The sequence below is a fragment of the Capricornis sumatraensis genome, chromosome 9 (assembly GCF_032405125.1).
Source record: "Capricornis sumatraensis isolate serow.1 chromosome 9, serow.2, whole genome shotgun sequence".
NCBI lineage: Eukaryota > Metazoa > Chordata > Mammalia > Artiodactyla > Bovidae > Capricornis > Capricornis sumatraensis.
Genome location: NC_091077.1, coordinates 15,825,813 through 15,841,388, shown reverse-complemented (window position 1 = coordinate 15,841,388; position 15,576 = coordinate 15,825,813). Strand labels below are relative to the sequence as shown.

At 48.1% G+C, this 15,576-nt stretch overlaps 1 protein-coding gene across 1 annotated transcript; it reads left to right on the top strand.

The window, feature by feature from the left end:
• Positions 1-1,354: 1,354 nt before the first annotated feature.
• Positions 1,355-15,325, top strand: ECSIT (ECSIT signaling integrator). Its single transcript, XM_068979937.1, has 8 exons — positions 1,355-1,424; positions 8,061-8,179; positions 12,360-12,777; positions 12,997-13,220; positions 13,719-13,776; positions 13,911-14,059; positions 14,228-14,333; positions 15,026-15,325. Exons 2-8 carry the CDS (start codon positions 8,084-8,086, stop codon positions 15,268-15,270), a joined length of 1,296 nt encoding a protein of 431 aa, XP_068836038.1. The 5' UTR covers positions 1,355-1,424; positions 8,061-8,083; the 3' UTR covers positions 15,271-15,325.
• Positions 15,326-15,576: the final 251 nt, after the last annotated feature.

Here is a 15,576-nt window from a genome sequence, read left to right as displayed (position 1 = left end):
GAACTATCCTCTCCGGGAGCCTCTGCTACTGCCAACCCCCCTTATTTTGTGCTATTTGGGTTGTTAGCCTAAAACCAGGGCTTTCTGGGAGCAGCCCAGGAGCCCCTCACACCACTCTGACCTCATATTCCCCTGTTCATTCCAGCCAATCACAAAGGGCCTTTGCAGTTGCCCCTTGTACCCTGTGTGTGTGTGTGTGTGTGTGTGTGTGTGTGTGTGTATACATGTGTGCGCATGGTCAATCATTTCTGACTCTTTGCACCCTCATAGACTGTAGCCCGGCAGACTCTTCTGTCCATGGGATTTCCTCAGCAAGTATACTGAAGTGGATTGTCATTTCCTCCTCCAGGAGATCTTCCCGACCCAGGGATAGAACCCGTATCTCATCTGTAGGCAGGCAGATTCTTTACCATTGAGCCATCTGGAAAGCCCCATGTTGAGTCCCCTATAATGACAATAGCATAGGGAATCCTCTGGTGGTCCAGTGGTTAGGACTGGAGGTCCGAGCTTCCACTGCAGGGTGCATAGGTTTGATCCCTGGTAGGGGAACTAAGATCCACACACCAAGATGGTGCAGCAAAAAAAAAATTTTTAATACCCCCCAAAACCCCCGTATACATAAGGTTATTATACTTGGCCCATTTCAGGAGTGAGACAATCAAGGCACAGATGGAGTAAGCACTATCCCAGACCCACAAAACTAGATTAACAGAGCCTGTCTCTACTTGAGCTTCCCAGGTGGCGCTAGTGGTAAAGAACCCGCCTGCCAATGCAGGTTGGACTTAAGACACACGGGTTTGATACTTGGGTCTGGAAGATCCCTGGGAGAAGGAAGTGGTAACCCCCTCCGGTATTCTTGCCTGGGGAATCCCAGGGACAGAAGAGCCTGGTGGGCTGCAATCCATAGGGTTCACAACTGAAGCGACTTGGCATGCACAACCACATGCACAAGCACATCTCCGTCACTAATGATAATGCTGACAACTCAGTGCCTGGCTCAAACATTTGTAGAACAAGTGAAGGAATCCACATCACTTCCACCTTTACTATTTCATTCCCACATTTCAGGTGGGAAAACTGGGGCCGCCCAGGTGTATTCACAAACACACACCTCCGCCCCTTACTCCCACCCCCACCCTCGACAAGTCCAGTCTCGCATTGCTCAGTCACTCCTTCCCCAAGCAAACTCCTAAGTCCCCTGTGCTGTTGGCCTAAAGGTGGGGTCCGCCTCCTTACGAGGCGGGACCAAGGACTTTCCACCTTTCTATTGGCGTTTCTCCCTTTGGGGCGGGACCTCTCGAAACCGGCGGTCTTGATTTGCTGTCTCCCTGGCGGCCCGTGACCCGGAACATCTCTGGGCAACATGGCGGCGCCCGGCGGCAAGATAGAACGGGCAGGGATTCCGCAGCCAGCCGCGTGAATAGGTAGGTTGCACGTGGGGAGGCAAGCGCGAACTTCTGGGCACCGGGGAGGCCCGTTCTGGGCTGGCAGTGTGGGAGGGAGGCTTCGGAGGACCCCGGTTTCCGGGCCAGGGCACCATGACCTTTTGGCGTACCGGGCCGGGTTGTGCCGGCAAAAGCCGCACTCAGCTTACCTACCTCTCCACGTCCCTAATTTCCCGTTTTGCATATGAGACAGCTGAGGCTCAGAGAGATTAGAGCCTTCTTTCACGGTCACGCTTCAAGTCGGCCGCTAGGCTGGATTTCGACCCCGGGTCTGTCGCTGTCACCCAAAGGAGTCAAAATCCTGGCAGCCAGCCTCAGAGCTGCTGTAGGTCCATCCTGCCTAGGGGTTCAGATTTTTAGAAGTTTGGTAGAAATTTAGCTCTTCCTGATTCAGCTGACACTTGTTGGGTACCTATATTATACCAGGCACTGTCCCGGGTGCTGGAGACAGCAATAAGGCAGGCACACACACACACACACACTGGAGACAGCAATAAGGCAGACACACACACACACACACACACTGGAGACAGCAATAAGGCAGACACACACATGCACACACACACTGGAGACAGCAATAAAGCAGACACACACACACACTGGAGACAGCAATAAGGCAGACACACACACATGCACACACACACTGGAGACAGCAATAAGGCAGACACACACACACACACTGGAGACAGCAATAAGGCAGACACACACACATGCACACACACACTGGAGACAGCAATAAGGCAGACACACACACACACACACACTGGAGACAGCAATAAGGCAGATACACACACACACACACAATCTTCCCAGGGAGTCAGACACTGAACAAATCAGAAATAAGTGAAATATGTGATTTCAGATGCTAATAACTGCTTAAAATGCATTCATCAGGGTAATGGCAGAGACTGGTGAGCTGCCATCTATGGGGTCGCACAGAGTCGGACACGACTGAAGCGACGCAGCAGCAACAGCAGCAGCAGGGTAGTGGGGCTTTAGATTGGGAGTGGGGTGGTGATCAGGAAAGGCTTCTTATTTGACTATAGACCTGAATGACCAGAGACTGATCTGGGGGAATAAATTTCTGAACAGAGAGAAAAGCAAGTTCAAAGGCTCTGAGATTAGAATAAAGCAAACTTGTTTAAGAAACAAGTGTAGCTGGAGCTACCAGTAATAAGAAAAGAGTTTTGAGGGGCAGATTCTGATTTAATTTTGTGTGCTGTTTCAGTGATTTTAGGCAGAGAACACTAAAATTACTTTACGTTTTAAAAATCTCCCTCTGACCACTGCAGGGAGAAATGACTGGAGGCAGGTAAGGAAAGAAGTTGAGACTGGATAGGTGAAAAGAGATCATGGACTGGAGTGGTGTCCTGCAGATGCAGAGAAATGGATGCATTTAAGATGAATTTGGAAGCAACAGGAGTAGCTGATGAATTGGACTGGGGGAGTGAGGGACACAGTGGACTCAGAATTCCCAGGTTTGTGATTTGAATGACTAGCAGTGGTGATGTCATTGGCTAAGATGAGGAGGGACACGTTTAAGCAGGGATATGATTTGGAGCAAAATAAGTTTGAGATGGCTGGGGAAAATACCAAAGTGGCAGTTAGGTCAGGAGACTTGGGTTCAGGACTGGTGATAAACATTTAGGAGCATCAGCACATCATCATTTCTAAGACTTAAACACACAGCGGAGAAACCTGGAGTTTTGTTAAAATGCAGATTCTGATTCAGTAGGTCTGGATTAAGGCTGAGATCTGGCATTTCTAATAAGCTCCCAGATGATAATACAAATGCAGCTGGTCCCATAGATACTCTTTGAATAGCAAAGGTTTAGAATAAGGTCTTAATCTCAGGTGCGTGTTAGAGTCATTGTGGTGCTTTGAAATGCTAATACCTGGGCCCTACCTCTATATATTTTGATTCAGTATATCTGGGGTATGGCCTGGGCATGGGAATTTTTTAAAGCTCCCAAGATAATTCTAATATGAACAAAGTTAAAAAACCATTAGTGCTGCCTACAGGAATACAGAGAGGAGAGGAACACCTCTTTTGGTAGTTGAATGATGTCTTAGGGTAGCAGACAGATAAATTCAGAATGTGGGATTCTTGACAGCCTTATTACTCAGAATTCGGTCTTCAGACCAGCAGCAATCAGCATCACTTGGATGTTTGTTAGATGTACAGTTTCTGGTTCCACTGGACCTGCTGAATCAGGATCTGCATTTTAATAAGATCCTCAGTGATTCATCTGCACATTCAAGTTTGCAAACATTGCAAACTTTAGAGAAAGAAGCAGGGCTTGCTGACTGGCTAAAAAAACAGGCCTGGGTGCTAGGAAGAAAATCAAGAGTGTCAACATGGGAGGAGGGCCTCACCCATGCGAGATAATTCTGAGAAATTGAGCAAAATGAGGCCAAAGAAATAATCACTGGCTTTGTTAAACGGAGACCACACAAGGGGTCTTTACAGGAGTGGTGTCAGTGGAGTGGCTGGGGCAGCAGCCAAGTAGGAAAGAGTGAGAAGGGAGTGTAATATGCAGACACCTCTTGGGAGAAGCCGTGCTATAAATGGAACAGAGATGTGGAGCAGAGGCGGAAGGAGATGCTAGAGAAAGTTTAAATGGTGGTAAGAGTGAGCCAAATACTTCCCAGCTCATTTTATGAGGCCAGCATCACCCTGATAACAAAGCAAACAGATATGACATGAAATGAAAACTCTAGCCCAGGTTCTCTTATGAATATGGATACAAAAGTCCTCAACAAAATACTTGCAACCCAATCTAGCAGCAAATAAAGAGAAATACAGCATGACCAAATGGAATTTATCAGAGAAATGCAATGAGTTTAACAGTTGAAAATTAATGTAATACATGATATTAATAGACTAAAGGACAAAATTCACATGAGTTCAATAGATGCAAAAAAAAAAATCACTTGACAAAATATAATGAATGCCCTTTTTGATAAAAATACTCAGCATCTAGTAATAGAAAGGAATGTCCTCAACCCAATAGGTCATCTGTGGACAATCCTATGGCTGACATCATAGTTAATGACGAAAGACTGGATGCTTTCCCCCTAAGATCAGGAACAAGACAAGGATGTGCACTCCGGCCACTTCTATTCACCTTTGCACTGGAGGTTTGACAAGGACACCTGGGCAAAAAAGAGAAATAAAATGCATCTTGATTAGAAAAGAAGATGTAAAGCTATCTCTATTTGCAGATAACATGATCTTGGATGTAGAAAATCCTAGCGAATCCAATTAAAAATATGTATATATTAGGACTAATGCAAGTTCAGCAAGGTTGCAAGATACAGGATCAACATATAAAAAATAAACTGTGTTTCTATACACTAGCAATGAACAATGTGAAAATGAAATTTCACAATAGCTTCATATAGAATAAGATACAAATAAACTTAATAAAAGAAGTAAAGGGCTTCTACACTGAAAACTGTAAAATACTTTTAAGAGAAATTAAAGAAGATCTAAATAAATGGAGGGCTTCCCTGGTGGCTCAATGGTAAAGAATCCACCTGCTAATGCAAGAGGCGCAGGTTCCATCCCTGGGTCAGGAAGAGCCCCTGTCAAAGGAAACTCACTCTGGTATTCTTGCCTGGGAAATCCCATGGTCAGAGGAGCCTGGCAGACTGCAGTCTATGGGGTCTCAGAGGAGTCGATCACGACTTAGCGACCAAACCAAAAACAACAAATAAATGGAAAGGTATCCCATGTTCATGGATCAAAAATCTTAATATTCAGTCAGTTCAGTTGTTTAGTGTGTCCCACTCTTTATTTCCCAGATTGATCTACAGATTCAACACAATCCCTATCAGAATCTGAGCTTTTTTTTAATCCAGAAATTGACTGCTGATTCTTAAATATATATGTAATAGTGAAGGATCCAGAATAGCCAAATAATATTGTAAAAGAGGAACAAAGTTGTAGGACTTAATACTTCGCAATTTCAAAACTTACAAAGCTACAATAATCACAGCAATGTGTTACTACTCAACATATAGATCAACAGGACAAGGATTGAGAGCCCAGAAGTAAACCCTTACATTTACGGTCGGTTCATTTTCAACAGGAGTTAACAGGGAGAAAAAAATAGCCTCTTCAACAAATAGTATTAGGACAAGTGGATATCCATATGAAGTGAACCCCTTCCTCACACCAGCCATTTAGAAAGATTAATTCAAAGTGGGTAAAAGATTTAAATGTAAGAACTAAAACTCCTAGAAGAAAACAGAGGAGTAAATCTTTATGACCTTGAACCAGGCAATGGTTTTTTATGACCTTGAACCAGGCAATGGTTTTTTTGGATACAACATCAAAAGCACAGCTATAAAACCAGAAAACTGGACTTTGTCAGAATTAAAACTGTGTGCTGCTGGAGGAGGAAAGGGCAACCCACTTCAGTAGTCCTGCCTGGGAAATCCCATGAACCATGGAGCCTGGTGGGCTATAGTCTATGAAGTCGCGAGGAGTCAGACACTTAATGAGCACACACACGCACAATAGTAATAACAACTAACACTCAAAAAACATTTCCTAAGAGCCTTTCCTGTTCTAAACCTCTTATTTAAACAACAACAACAACAAATTGTGCTGCAAGTAATAACATGAAAGTGACAACTCAAAGAATGGGAGAAAGTAGTTGTGAACCATAAAGGTCTAAGCGACTGAATTGAACTGACCCAGAATATGAACAACTCAATAAAACCACTCAGTAGTAAAAAAAGATAAATTACCTAATTTTCAAATGGAGAAAGAATCTAAATAGACATTTCTCTGAAAAAGATACACAGTGGATAGTAAGCCCATGAAAAGATGCTCAACCATTACTAGTTTTTAGGGAAATGCAAATCGAAACCACACTGAGATGCCCACTTCACACCCACTAGGATGATGTCTATAATCAAAAAGGCCGACAGCAACAAGTATTGGCAAGAAGGCAGAGAAACTGGAACCCTTATACATTGCCGGTTGGGATACACTGCTGGTGGGGATGTAAAGTGCTGCAGCCGCTTTGGAAGACACTTTGGCAGTCCCTCAAATGATTACACATAGAGCTACCATATGTCTAGGCAACTTGATTCTAAGTATATACCCAAGAGAAGTATAAATATGTGTTCACACGAAAACTATACAAGTGTTCATAGCAGCAACAGTCATAATAGTCAAAAAGTGGGAAGAAGCCCAAATGTTCATCAGTTGATGAATGGGTAAATAAAATGTGGTTAAATCCATATCATGAACATATTTTTTTGGCAGTTGAAAGGAAGTCTGTTAGATGTTACAACGTGGATAAACCTTGAAAACATGTTAAGTGAAAGAAGCCAGTCACAAAAGGGCACATATTATATATGATTCCAATAATACGAAATTCTCCAGGCAAAAATACTGGAGTGGGTAGCCATTACCTTCTCCAGGGGGTCTTCCTGACCCAGAAATTGAACCAGGCCTCCTGCATTGCAGGCAGATTCTTTACATTTAGGTTACAAGGGAAGCTCCATGAAGTTTCCAGAGGACACAGTAGATTAGGGGTTGCCTAGGGTTGACTGATGACTGCTAATGGATATAAGGTTCTTTTTTGGGCTGAGGGGGCATCTGCGGCACTGCCCTCACAGGAGCTCCCTTCTCTCAGGTAACTGCTAATGGATATAAGGTTCTTTTCGGTGGGGAGCAGTGAAAGCATGTTCGAAAATTGGATTTAGTGACGGCTGCACAATTCTGTGAATATACAGTCGACCCTCGAACAATGTAGTGGTTAGGGGTGCCAACCCTCTGCACAGGTAAAAATCCAAATATAACTTTACAGTTGGCCCTTCATAGCCATGGTTCCACATCCTTAGATTGAGCCAACCACAGGTCACACTATACTGTAGTATGTATATATTGAAAAAAAAATCAGGGACATCCCTGGTGATCCAACGGGTAAGACTCTGCTCCCAAAGCAGGGGGCCCAGATTCAGTCCCCTGGTTGGGGAATTAGATCCTGCATGCCACAGCTAAGATTCAGCACAGCCTATATATATATTAAAGTCTTTATTGAATTTGTTATGGTATATTTCTGTTTTTATGTTTTTGGTTTTTTGGCCATGAGGCTCCTGGAATCTTAGGCATGTGGTATCTTAGATCCCCAACTAGGGATCAAACCTGCACCCTCTGAATTGGAAGGTGAAATCTTAACCACTGGACTGCCAGGGAAGTCCCACATAAATAAATATGAAAAAGAAACAAGTCAGCCTATAAATGGACCCATGCAGTTCAACCCAGTGTTGTTCAAGGGTCAACTACTGAAACCACATTTAGTTTTATACTAAGGGTCAACTCTATGGCATGCAAATAAAGGTATTAAAACAGAATGACCCGGCAGGGAGGGGAACCAATGCAGAAGCAAATTCCTCCAGACAGTAAAGGATCTGGTCCAGCAGAACAGGGACCCCGATTGTAATCATCACTCCTGCTCCACTCTGTGGGTGAAGAGACCGTGGAGCCAGTGCGTTAGCCATGCCGTCAGGGACATGGCCTCTGCCCAGGAGAGAGGTCTCATCGCCTTCAGCAGGTGGGCTGCCAGACTGATGCTGTCTCTTTTCTCTTGCCAGGTGGTTGTCCAACAGGCAAAGGCATGAGCTGGGCCCAAGCCATCCTGCTGGCCCGGGGCCTCTCTCGGGGCTGGGGGGGCATCTGCAGCACTGCCCTCACAGGAGCCCCCTTCTCTCAGGTAACTGCTAGTCTTGGGTGGGGCAGGAGGAGGAAGAGGCAGGCAGGCCTGGGATCTGCTCCCAAGTCCTCACTATGCACCCAGTGAAGCCAGCTTGGAGAGCAGAGCTGGGAGGGGAGGAGGTGGGGGTGTTTGCTAGGGACTGGGTCTGGGCTGGTCTGTCTGCTCTGAGCGCTAGTTGAATGTCTCTTACTCATTGTGCTTAGTCACTCAGCTGTACCCAACTCTTTGGGACCCCATTGACTATAGCCTGCCAGGCTCCTCTGTCCATGGGACTCTCCAGGCAAGAATACTAGAGTGGGTTGCCATGCCCTCCTCCAGGGGATCTTCCCAACCCAGGGATCAAACCTGGGTCTCCTGCATTGCAAGCAGATTCTTTATCCTCTGAGCCACCCGGGAAGCCCAAGAATACTGGAGTGGGTAGCCTGTGCCTTCTCTAAGGGATCTTCCTGACCCAGGGAACAAACCGGGGTCTCCTGCATTGCAGGTAGATTCTTTACCAACTGAGCTATCCAGGAAGCCCCTCTTACTCATTATTATTATTGTTTTTTTTTTTTGTCTGTACCACATGGCTTGCAGGATCTCAGTTCCTGTCCAGAGACTGAACAGGGGCCCCAGTAGTGACAGTGCTGAATCCTAACCACTATTCCGCCAGGGAGCTCCCGTGTCTCTCACTCATTTTAAGAAGTGTTGATGGACTTCCCTGCTGGTCCAGTGGTGAAGAATCTGCCTTACAATGCACGGGATGTGGGTTCCATCCTTGGACTGGGAAGATTCCACATGCCCCAGGGCAACTAAGCTGGCACGCCACTAGAGAGTTAGTGGGCCACAATGAAAGATCCTGCATGCTTCAACTAAGACCTGACGCAGCCAAATAAATCCATGCATATTTTTTAAAAAGCATTGGTGTCCCCATGGGTGAGGGTCTTAAATTCAAAATTAAGAAGGTCTGAGGTGAGTGGATTTGGGTGGTGACTCTGGTTAACTCCTACATTTACTTGTAAAGATTTGAGCAGAAAATCGAATTTCCTTCCCTTACCCTAAGTGATCATGACCATAAATTACAACAAGGATGATGATGATGGTGACAGTATTAATAGCTCCCTTACTGAACACTTCTGGTGGCCCAGACCCTGAGTTATGCATTTCATTTGCATCATCTCATTTGTAGTGTCTCCCCTTCTTTGGGGCATTCTAGAATTTGCTTTTCTGCTTTTTGCCCTATGCTCATATCACCTGTAGTAGTGCCTCAGTTCAGTTCAGTTCAGTCATTTAGTCGTGTCCAACTCTTTGCGACCCCATGAATCGCAGCATGCCAGGCCTCCCTGTCCATCACCAACTCCCAGAGTTCACTCAGACTCAACGTCCATCGAGTCCGTGATGCCATCCAGCCATCTCATCTTCTGTCGTCCCCTTCTCCTCCTGCCCCCAATCCCTCCCAGCATCAGAGTCTTTTCCAATGAGTCAACTCTTCTCATGAGGTGGCCAAAGTACTGGAGTTTCAGCCTCAGCATCATTCCTTCCAAAGAAATCCCAGGAATGATCTCCTTCAGAATGGACTGGTTGGATCTCCTTGCAGTCCAAGGGACTCTCAAGAGTCTTCTCCAGCACCACAGTTCAAAAGCATCAATTCTTCGGCGCTCAGCCTTCTTCACAGTTCAACTCTCACATCCACACATGACCACAGGAAAAACCATAGCCTTGACTAGATGGACCTTAGTTGGCAAAGTAATGTCTCTGCTTTTGAATATGCTATCTAGGTTGGTCATAGCTTTTCTTCCAAGGAGTAAGCGTCTTTTCATTTCATGGCTGCAGTCACCATCTGCAGTGATTTTGGAGCCCAAAAAAATAAAGTCTGACACTGTTTCCACTGTTTCCCCATCGATTTCCCATGAAGTGATGGGACCAGATGCCATGATCTTCGTTTTCTGAATGTTGAGCTTTAAGCCAACTTTTTCACTCTCCACTTTCACTTTCATCAAGAGGCTTTTTAGTTCCTCTTCACTTTCTGCCATAAGGGTGGTGTCATCTGCATATCTGAGGTTATTGATATTTCTCCTGGCAATCTTGATTCCAGCTTGTGCTTCTTCCAGCCTAACGTTTCTCATGATGTACTCTGCATAGAAGTTAAATAAGCAGGGTGACAATATACAGCCTTGATGTACTCCTTTTCCTATTTGGAACCAGTCTGTTGTTCCATGTCCAGTTCTAACTGTTGCTTCCTGACCTGTATATAGGTTTCTCAAGAGGCAGGTCAGGTGGTCTGGTATTCCCATCTCTTTCAGAATTTTCCACAGTTTATTGTGATCCACACAGTCAAAGGCTTTGGCATAGTCAATAAAGCAGAAATAGATGTTTTTCTGGAACTCTCTTGCTTTTTCCATGATCCAGCGGATGTTGGCAATTTGATCTCTGGTTCCTCTGCCTTTTCTAAAACCAGCTTGAACATCTGGAAGTTCACGGTTCACGTATTGCTGATGCCTGGCTTGGAGAATTTTGAGCATTACTCTACTAGCATGTGAGATGAGTGCAATTGTGCGGTAGTTTGAGCATTCTTTGGCATTGCCTTTCTTTGGGATTGGAATGAAAACGGACCTTTTCCAGTCCTGTGGCCACTGCTGAGTTTTCCAAATTTGCTGGCATATTGAGTGCTGCACTTTCACAGCATCATGGAATTCCATCACCTCCACTAGCTTTGTTCATAGTGATGCTTTCTAAGGCCCACTTGACTTCACATTCCAGAATATCTGGCTCTAGATGAGTGATCACACCATTGTGATTAGGTTGTGAAGATCTTTTTTGTACAGTTCTTCTGTGTATTCTTGCCACCTCTTCTTAATATCTTCTGCTTCTGTTCGGTCCATACCATTTCTGTCCTTTATCGAGCCCATCTTTGCATGAAATGTTCCCTTGGTATCTCTAATTTTCTTGAGGAGATCTCTAGTCTTTCCCATTCTGTTCTTTTCCTCTATTTCTTTGCATTGATCGCCAAAGATGACTTTCTTATCTCTTCTTGCCTACACTTTCACTTTACCTGAATGCTTTTTTTTTTTTTAATCTCACCTAAGCAGGATATTGGGATGGTTATTGGGTGCAGTAGGACTGAGGGCTCCAGTCTCAGCTCTGCTGCTTTGCAACTTCATAACACCAGGTATCTTATGTCATCTCCTTGGGCCTCAGTTTCCTCTTCTGTAAAATGGGTACACAAAGAGGCACTCCTTTGATGGACAGTTGGAAAGATTAAATGAGCCTCACTCTCAGAAATGCTCCACAATGCCTGGAATAGAAGACTATTCCATAAGGGACTTCCCTGGAGGTCCAGTGATTAGGACTCACGTACTGCCAGGGCCCAGGTTCTATCCCTGGTTGGGTAATTAGTTCCCTCAAGCCATACAGCACAACCGAAAAAAAAATAAAAGGACATTTGTTGACTGCAAGGGAGCTGAGACAAGAAGGCCGAGCCTCCTCTTGTTCCACTTTAGCTGGGATTATAGGTGGTGGGCAACTCAACTACATGTGTCTGCAAATGGCCAGAAAACACGTTGAGTATTAGCTTTTGAATTACAAATTACAAATGAATTTTAGCAAGTAGGCAAATTCTCAAACATGGAATCTGCAAATAGTGAGGACCAAATATATATATCAGCCTTTTTTTTAAAAAACACAAATGGGATGCTACTGTACACACCGTATCACACTTTCCTTTTTTTCATTTAATGATATACTTTGGAGCTCACTCCTGGTCACAGGACACCTCCTCCATGTGTCTTATAGCAGTGGGTGCCCCTTGTCCAGGCTCATGGCCACTTTCTTAATTTTTTCCTTGCTGATGCACATTTGGTCCATTTCCACTGATGCAGCGGATGCACAAATGTCATCTGAGGCAGATATGTTTAGAGCAGTCGGATTTAAATACCGGATGCAAGATTGCTGTGTCAGAGGGCGTTTGTTCATCACCGTGGTGAACAGTGCCTCCAGTGGGATATTACCATAGCTGTCTGGCTATGGTAACTGGTAACTTCGTGATGGCGCCTGGTCATGGGTCTGTAACCAGGGCACCACAGTTCTTCGGAGGCCATTAGGGATGCCCGCTGGCACCTTTCCTAGCAAAGAGCTGGCCAGGCAGTCCCCCAGGGGCACCAGAAGGTGGCAGGTTCCAGCGGTGGTTCTCCATCCGCAGGTACCGCCCCAGGCCCCACGGGGCCTCCACTGCAGTGCAGCTGCCCACAACCCTGACTCATCGCTGGTCCCACGCCCACCCGAGCCCCCCAGGCGGCCAGTTAAGGCCCTGGCAGTCCACGAGGAGCTGTTTAGGCCCGCGCTGGATGGGGCACGAGACAAGGCGAACTTCGTGCGGGCGGTGCAGAACTTTGCGGAGTACAACGTGCACAAGCGCGGCCACGTGGACTTCATCTACCTGGCCCTGCGCAAGATGCGCGAGTACGGCGTCGAGCGGGACCTGTCTGTCTACAACCTGCTCCTTGACGTCTTCCCCAAGGAGGTCTTCCGGCCTCGCAACATCTTCCACAGCATCTTCCTCCACTACCCACGGCAGCAGGAGTGCGGGATTGCCGTCCTGGAGCAGATGGAGAACCACGGTGAGGCCCGCAGGCTGGAGTGGGCCCAGGGGCTGCCTCCCTCTCCCATGTCCCGGCCCTCTACCCACTCCGTGGTTCCTCAGCTCTGACCTCTCTGTCTCTCAGTCTGGAGTCCACCTCTCCCCACCCATCCCCCATCACTCAGTCATCTCTCTCTCCCGTCATCCCTTCCCTCTTCTTCTCCCTCCCTGAGGCTCTGCCTGCATCTGCCTGGCACAGGGGTGATGCCCAACAAGGAGACGGAGTTCCTGCTCTTGCAGATATTCGGCCGCAAAAGCTACCCCATGCTCAAGCTGGTGCGCATGAAGCTGTGGTTCACCCGCTTCAAGAATATCAACCCTTTTCCCGTGCCCCGGGACCTGCCCCAGGACCCCGTGGACCTGGCCAGTTTGGCCCTACGGCACATGGAGCCTGACCTCAGTGCCAGGGTCACCACCTACCAGGTAGTCACCCCTGGCCAAACCCTCAGCCACCTCCCCAGGGCCAGGCCCCCTTCAGGAACTGGAGTGATTCTGGAAGACAGGCCCTGATTCCCTGGTGGAGCCTTCTCTAGATTCCAGGGCCCTTGGCTGGGACCTCTGCTCCTACCCCACCTCCCTACACTCACTGTACCTTGGGCATGGTCTTCCTGTTCCTTGAGCAGTCTGTGTCAGCTCCCTTCTCAGTGACGCAGCCAAGGTCATGCAGACGGTGGCAGAGGCAGGATTTTTACACAGGTGGGCTGCAGGGTTCCCTCCCCATGAGCATCTCCAGGATCAGTGGCTTTGATCAATCTGATAGAAGCAAGAAGGTGGTGCTCTTGAGTGATGTGTGGGAGGCCCAGTATTTAGGCCTCAGAGGGGCCCTAAATTTCACTAGAATCCCCCTTCCCCATTTCTCTCTCCCCTGCCCCCCCATAGGGGCTGTGGGGGCCACAAGTGTCCACCCTGCTTTTCTTATAGATGCCTTTGCCAAAAGACTCCCCCGACGCAATGGATCCTACAGAGACCCACATCGTAGGTAAGGTCCCACGAAGGGAGGGCATGCCGCATCCTCACTGAGCCTGCTGGGAGGGCTCTCTGGGCCCTGGGGCACAGCCCCTGAGCCAGAACTACCCCCCATCCCCACCCCATGTGTGTGTGTCTCCACACCAGGGATCCAGAGTCCTGAGCAGCAGAGTGCCCTGGCCCGCCATGACCCAGCCCGCCCAATCTTCGTTGAGGGCCCCTTCTCCCTGTGGCTTCGAGACAAATGTGTCTATTACCACATCCTCAGAGCTGACTTGCTGCCTTCCGAGGAGCGGGTGAGGGCCCAAAGTGGAAGTCAGGGAAGTGGGAACAGTGAGTTGGCTCAGAGGTGTGGAGGGGGATGAGGGGATGGGGGGACGGGAGGGCAGGGACCAGGGAAGAGGCCACAGGTGGCTTCAAGATCCGGGGCCTCTGACTTTGCCTGCACCACCTCCCTGGGGTAGGAAGTGGAGGAGATTCCAGAGGAGTGGAACCTCTACTACCCGATGCAGCTAGACCTGGCCTACGGGAGGAGCAGCTGGGATGACTACGAGTTTAACATTGATGAAGGTAAAAACCAGGACAGGTCGGATTCTGAACACTGCATGGGACGAGGTACCGCCTCTGGAGTGGAGGGCTGAGAGCCAGGCCAAGACCTAGTCCAGTTACGACTCACCCTCACAGACCCAGCGGAGGCCCAGGTACACACACACACACATACACACACACACACACACACACACCTCCTCACAGACCCAGCAGAGGCCCAGGTACACACACACACACACCCTCACAGACCAGGTACACACACACACACACCCTCACAGACCCAGCAGAGGCCCAGGTATGTACACACACACACACACACACACACACACACACACACACACACACGAAGGCTCTAGACCTGTCAGCCCTCTGTCACTTCCTCCTTCAAACTCTGTGGAACATCCCTGTGCTGGCTACTGGGCATGACCAGGACGGGTCCAGTCCATCCCCTCAGGTCAGTGGTGGAACAGACACGTTACATTCTTGGGGTCCCCAGGAGGAGGTACACAACTCAGTCTCTGGTGGGGGTCAGGAGGATTTCCAGTGGAACCATGAAGAATCAGGAGTCATCACCCAGGTGATGTGTGGAATGGGCAGGCTAGGTGGAGGGGATTGTGTGTGCAAAGGCTTGGACATACACAAAAGGCAAAGGGAGCTTAAAGAGTGTGGGCGCGAGGGGGCTGAACAAACTGAGGGCCTGTCTCTCTCAACAGTGGAGGAAGGGCCTGTCTTTGCCATATGTGTGGCGGGTGCCCATGACCAGGCCACGCTGGCCAAGTGGATCCAGGGCCTTCAGGAGACCAACCCAGCCCTGGCCCGGATCCCGGTGGTCTTCCGCTTGTCAGGGTCCTCCGGGGAGCTCCTGGCATCCTCAGACCTGGAGGAGCCGCCCCCACCCCCACCCGAGGGCCAGGAAGAAGAAGACACTCGGCAGCGACAACAGCAGGGCCAGAGCTGACCCTGGGCGGTCATGAGAGCATAGTCCGAGGACTGGTGTGGAGGCATGAGATCACCTATGCGTGTAGAGCAAATAAAAGTCTTCCTGCTTGGGGCTGCCTTGCCTTCTCTCTAGCAGTGCGGTGTCCCTGCCCCTTAATGCTTGATGTCATGCCTTTTCAAGGGCTTCCCCGAACTGACAGCTCCCTTGTCATCCCTGCAATGCATTCAGGATAAAGGTACAGAGGAAGAATCCCCTACCCCCCGGGGGTCTACGGGTTCTCTTCGCTGTTTCCTCCTCGATCAGCCTCATACTTTCAACTACCCC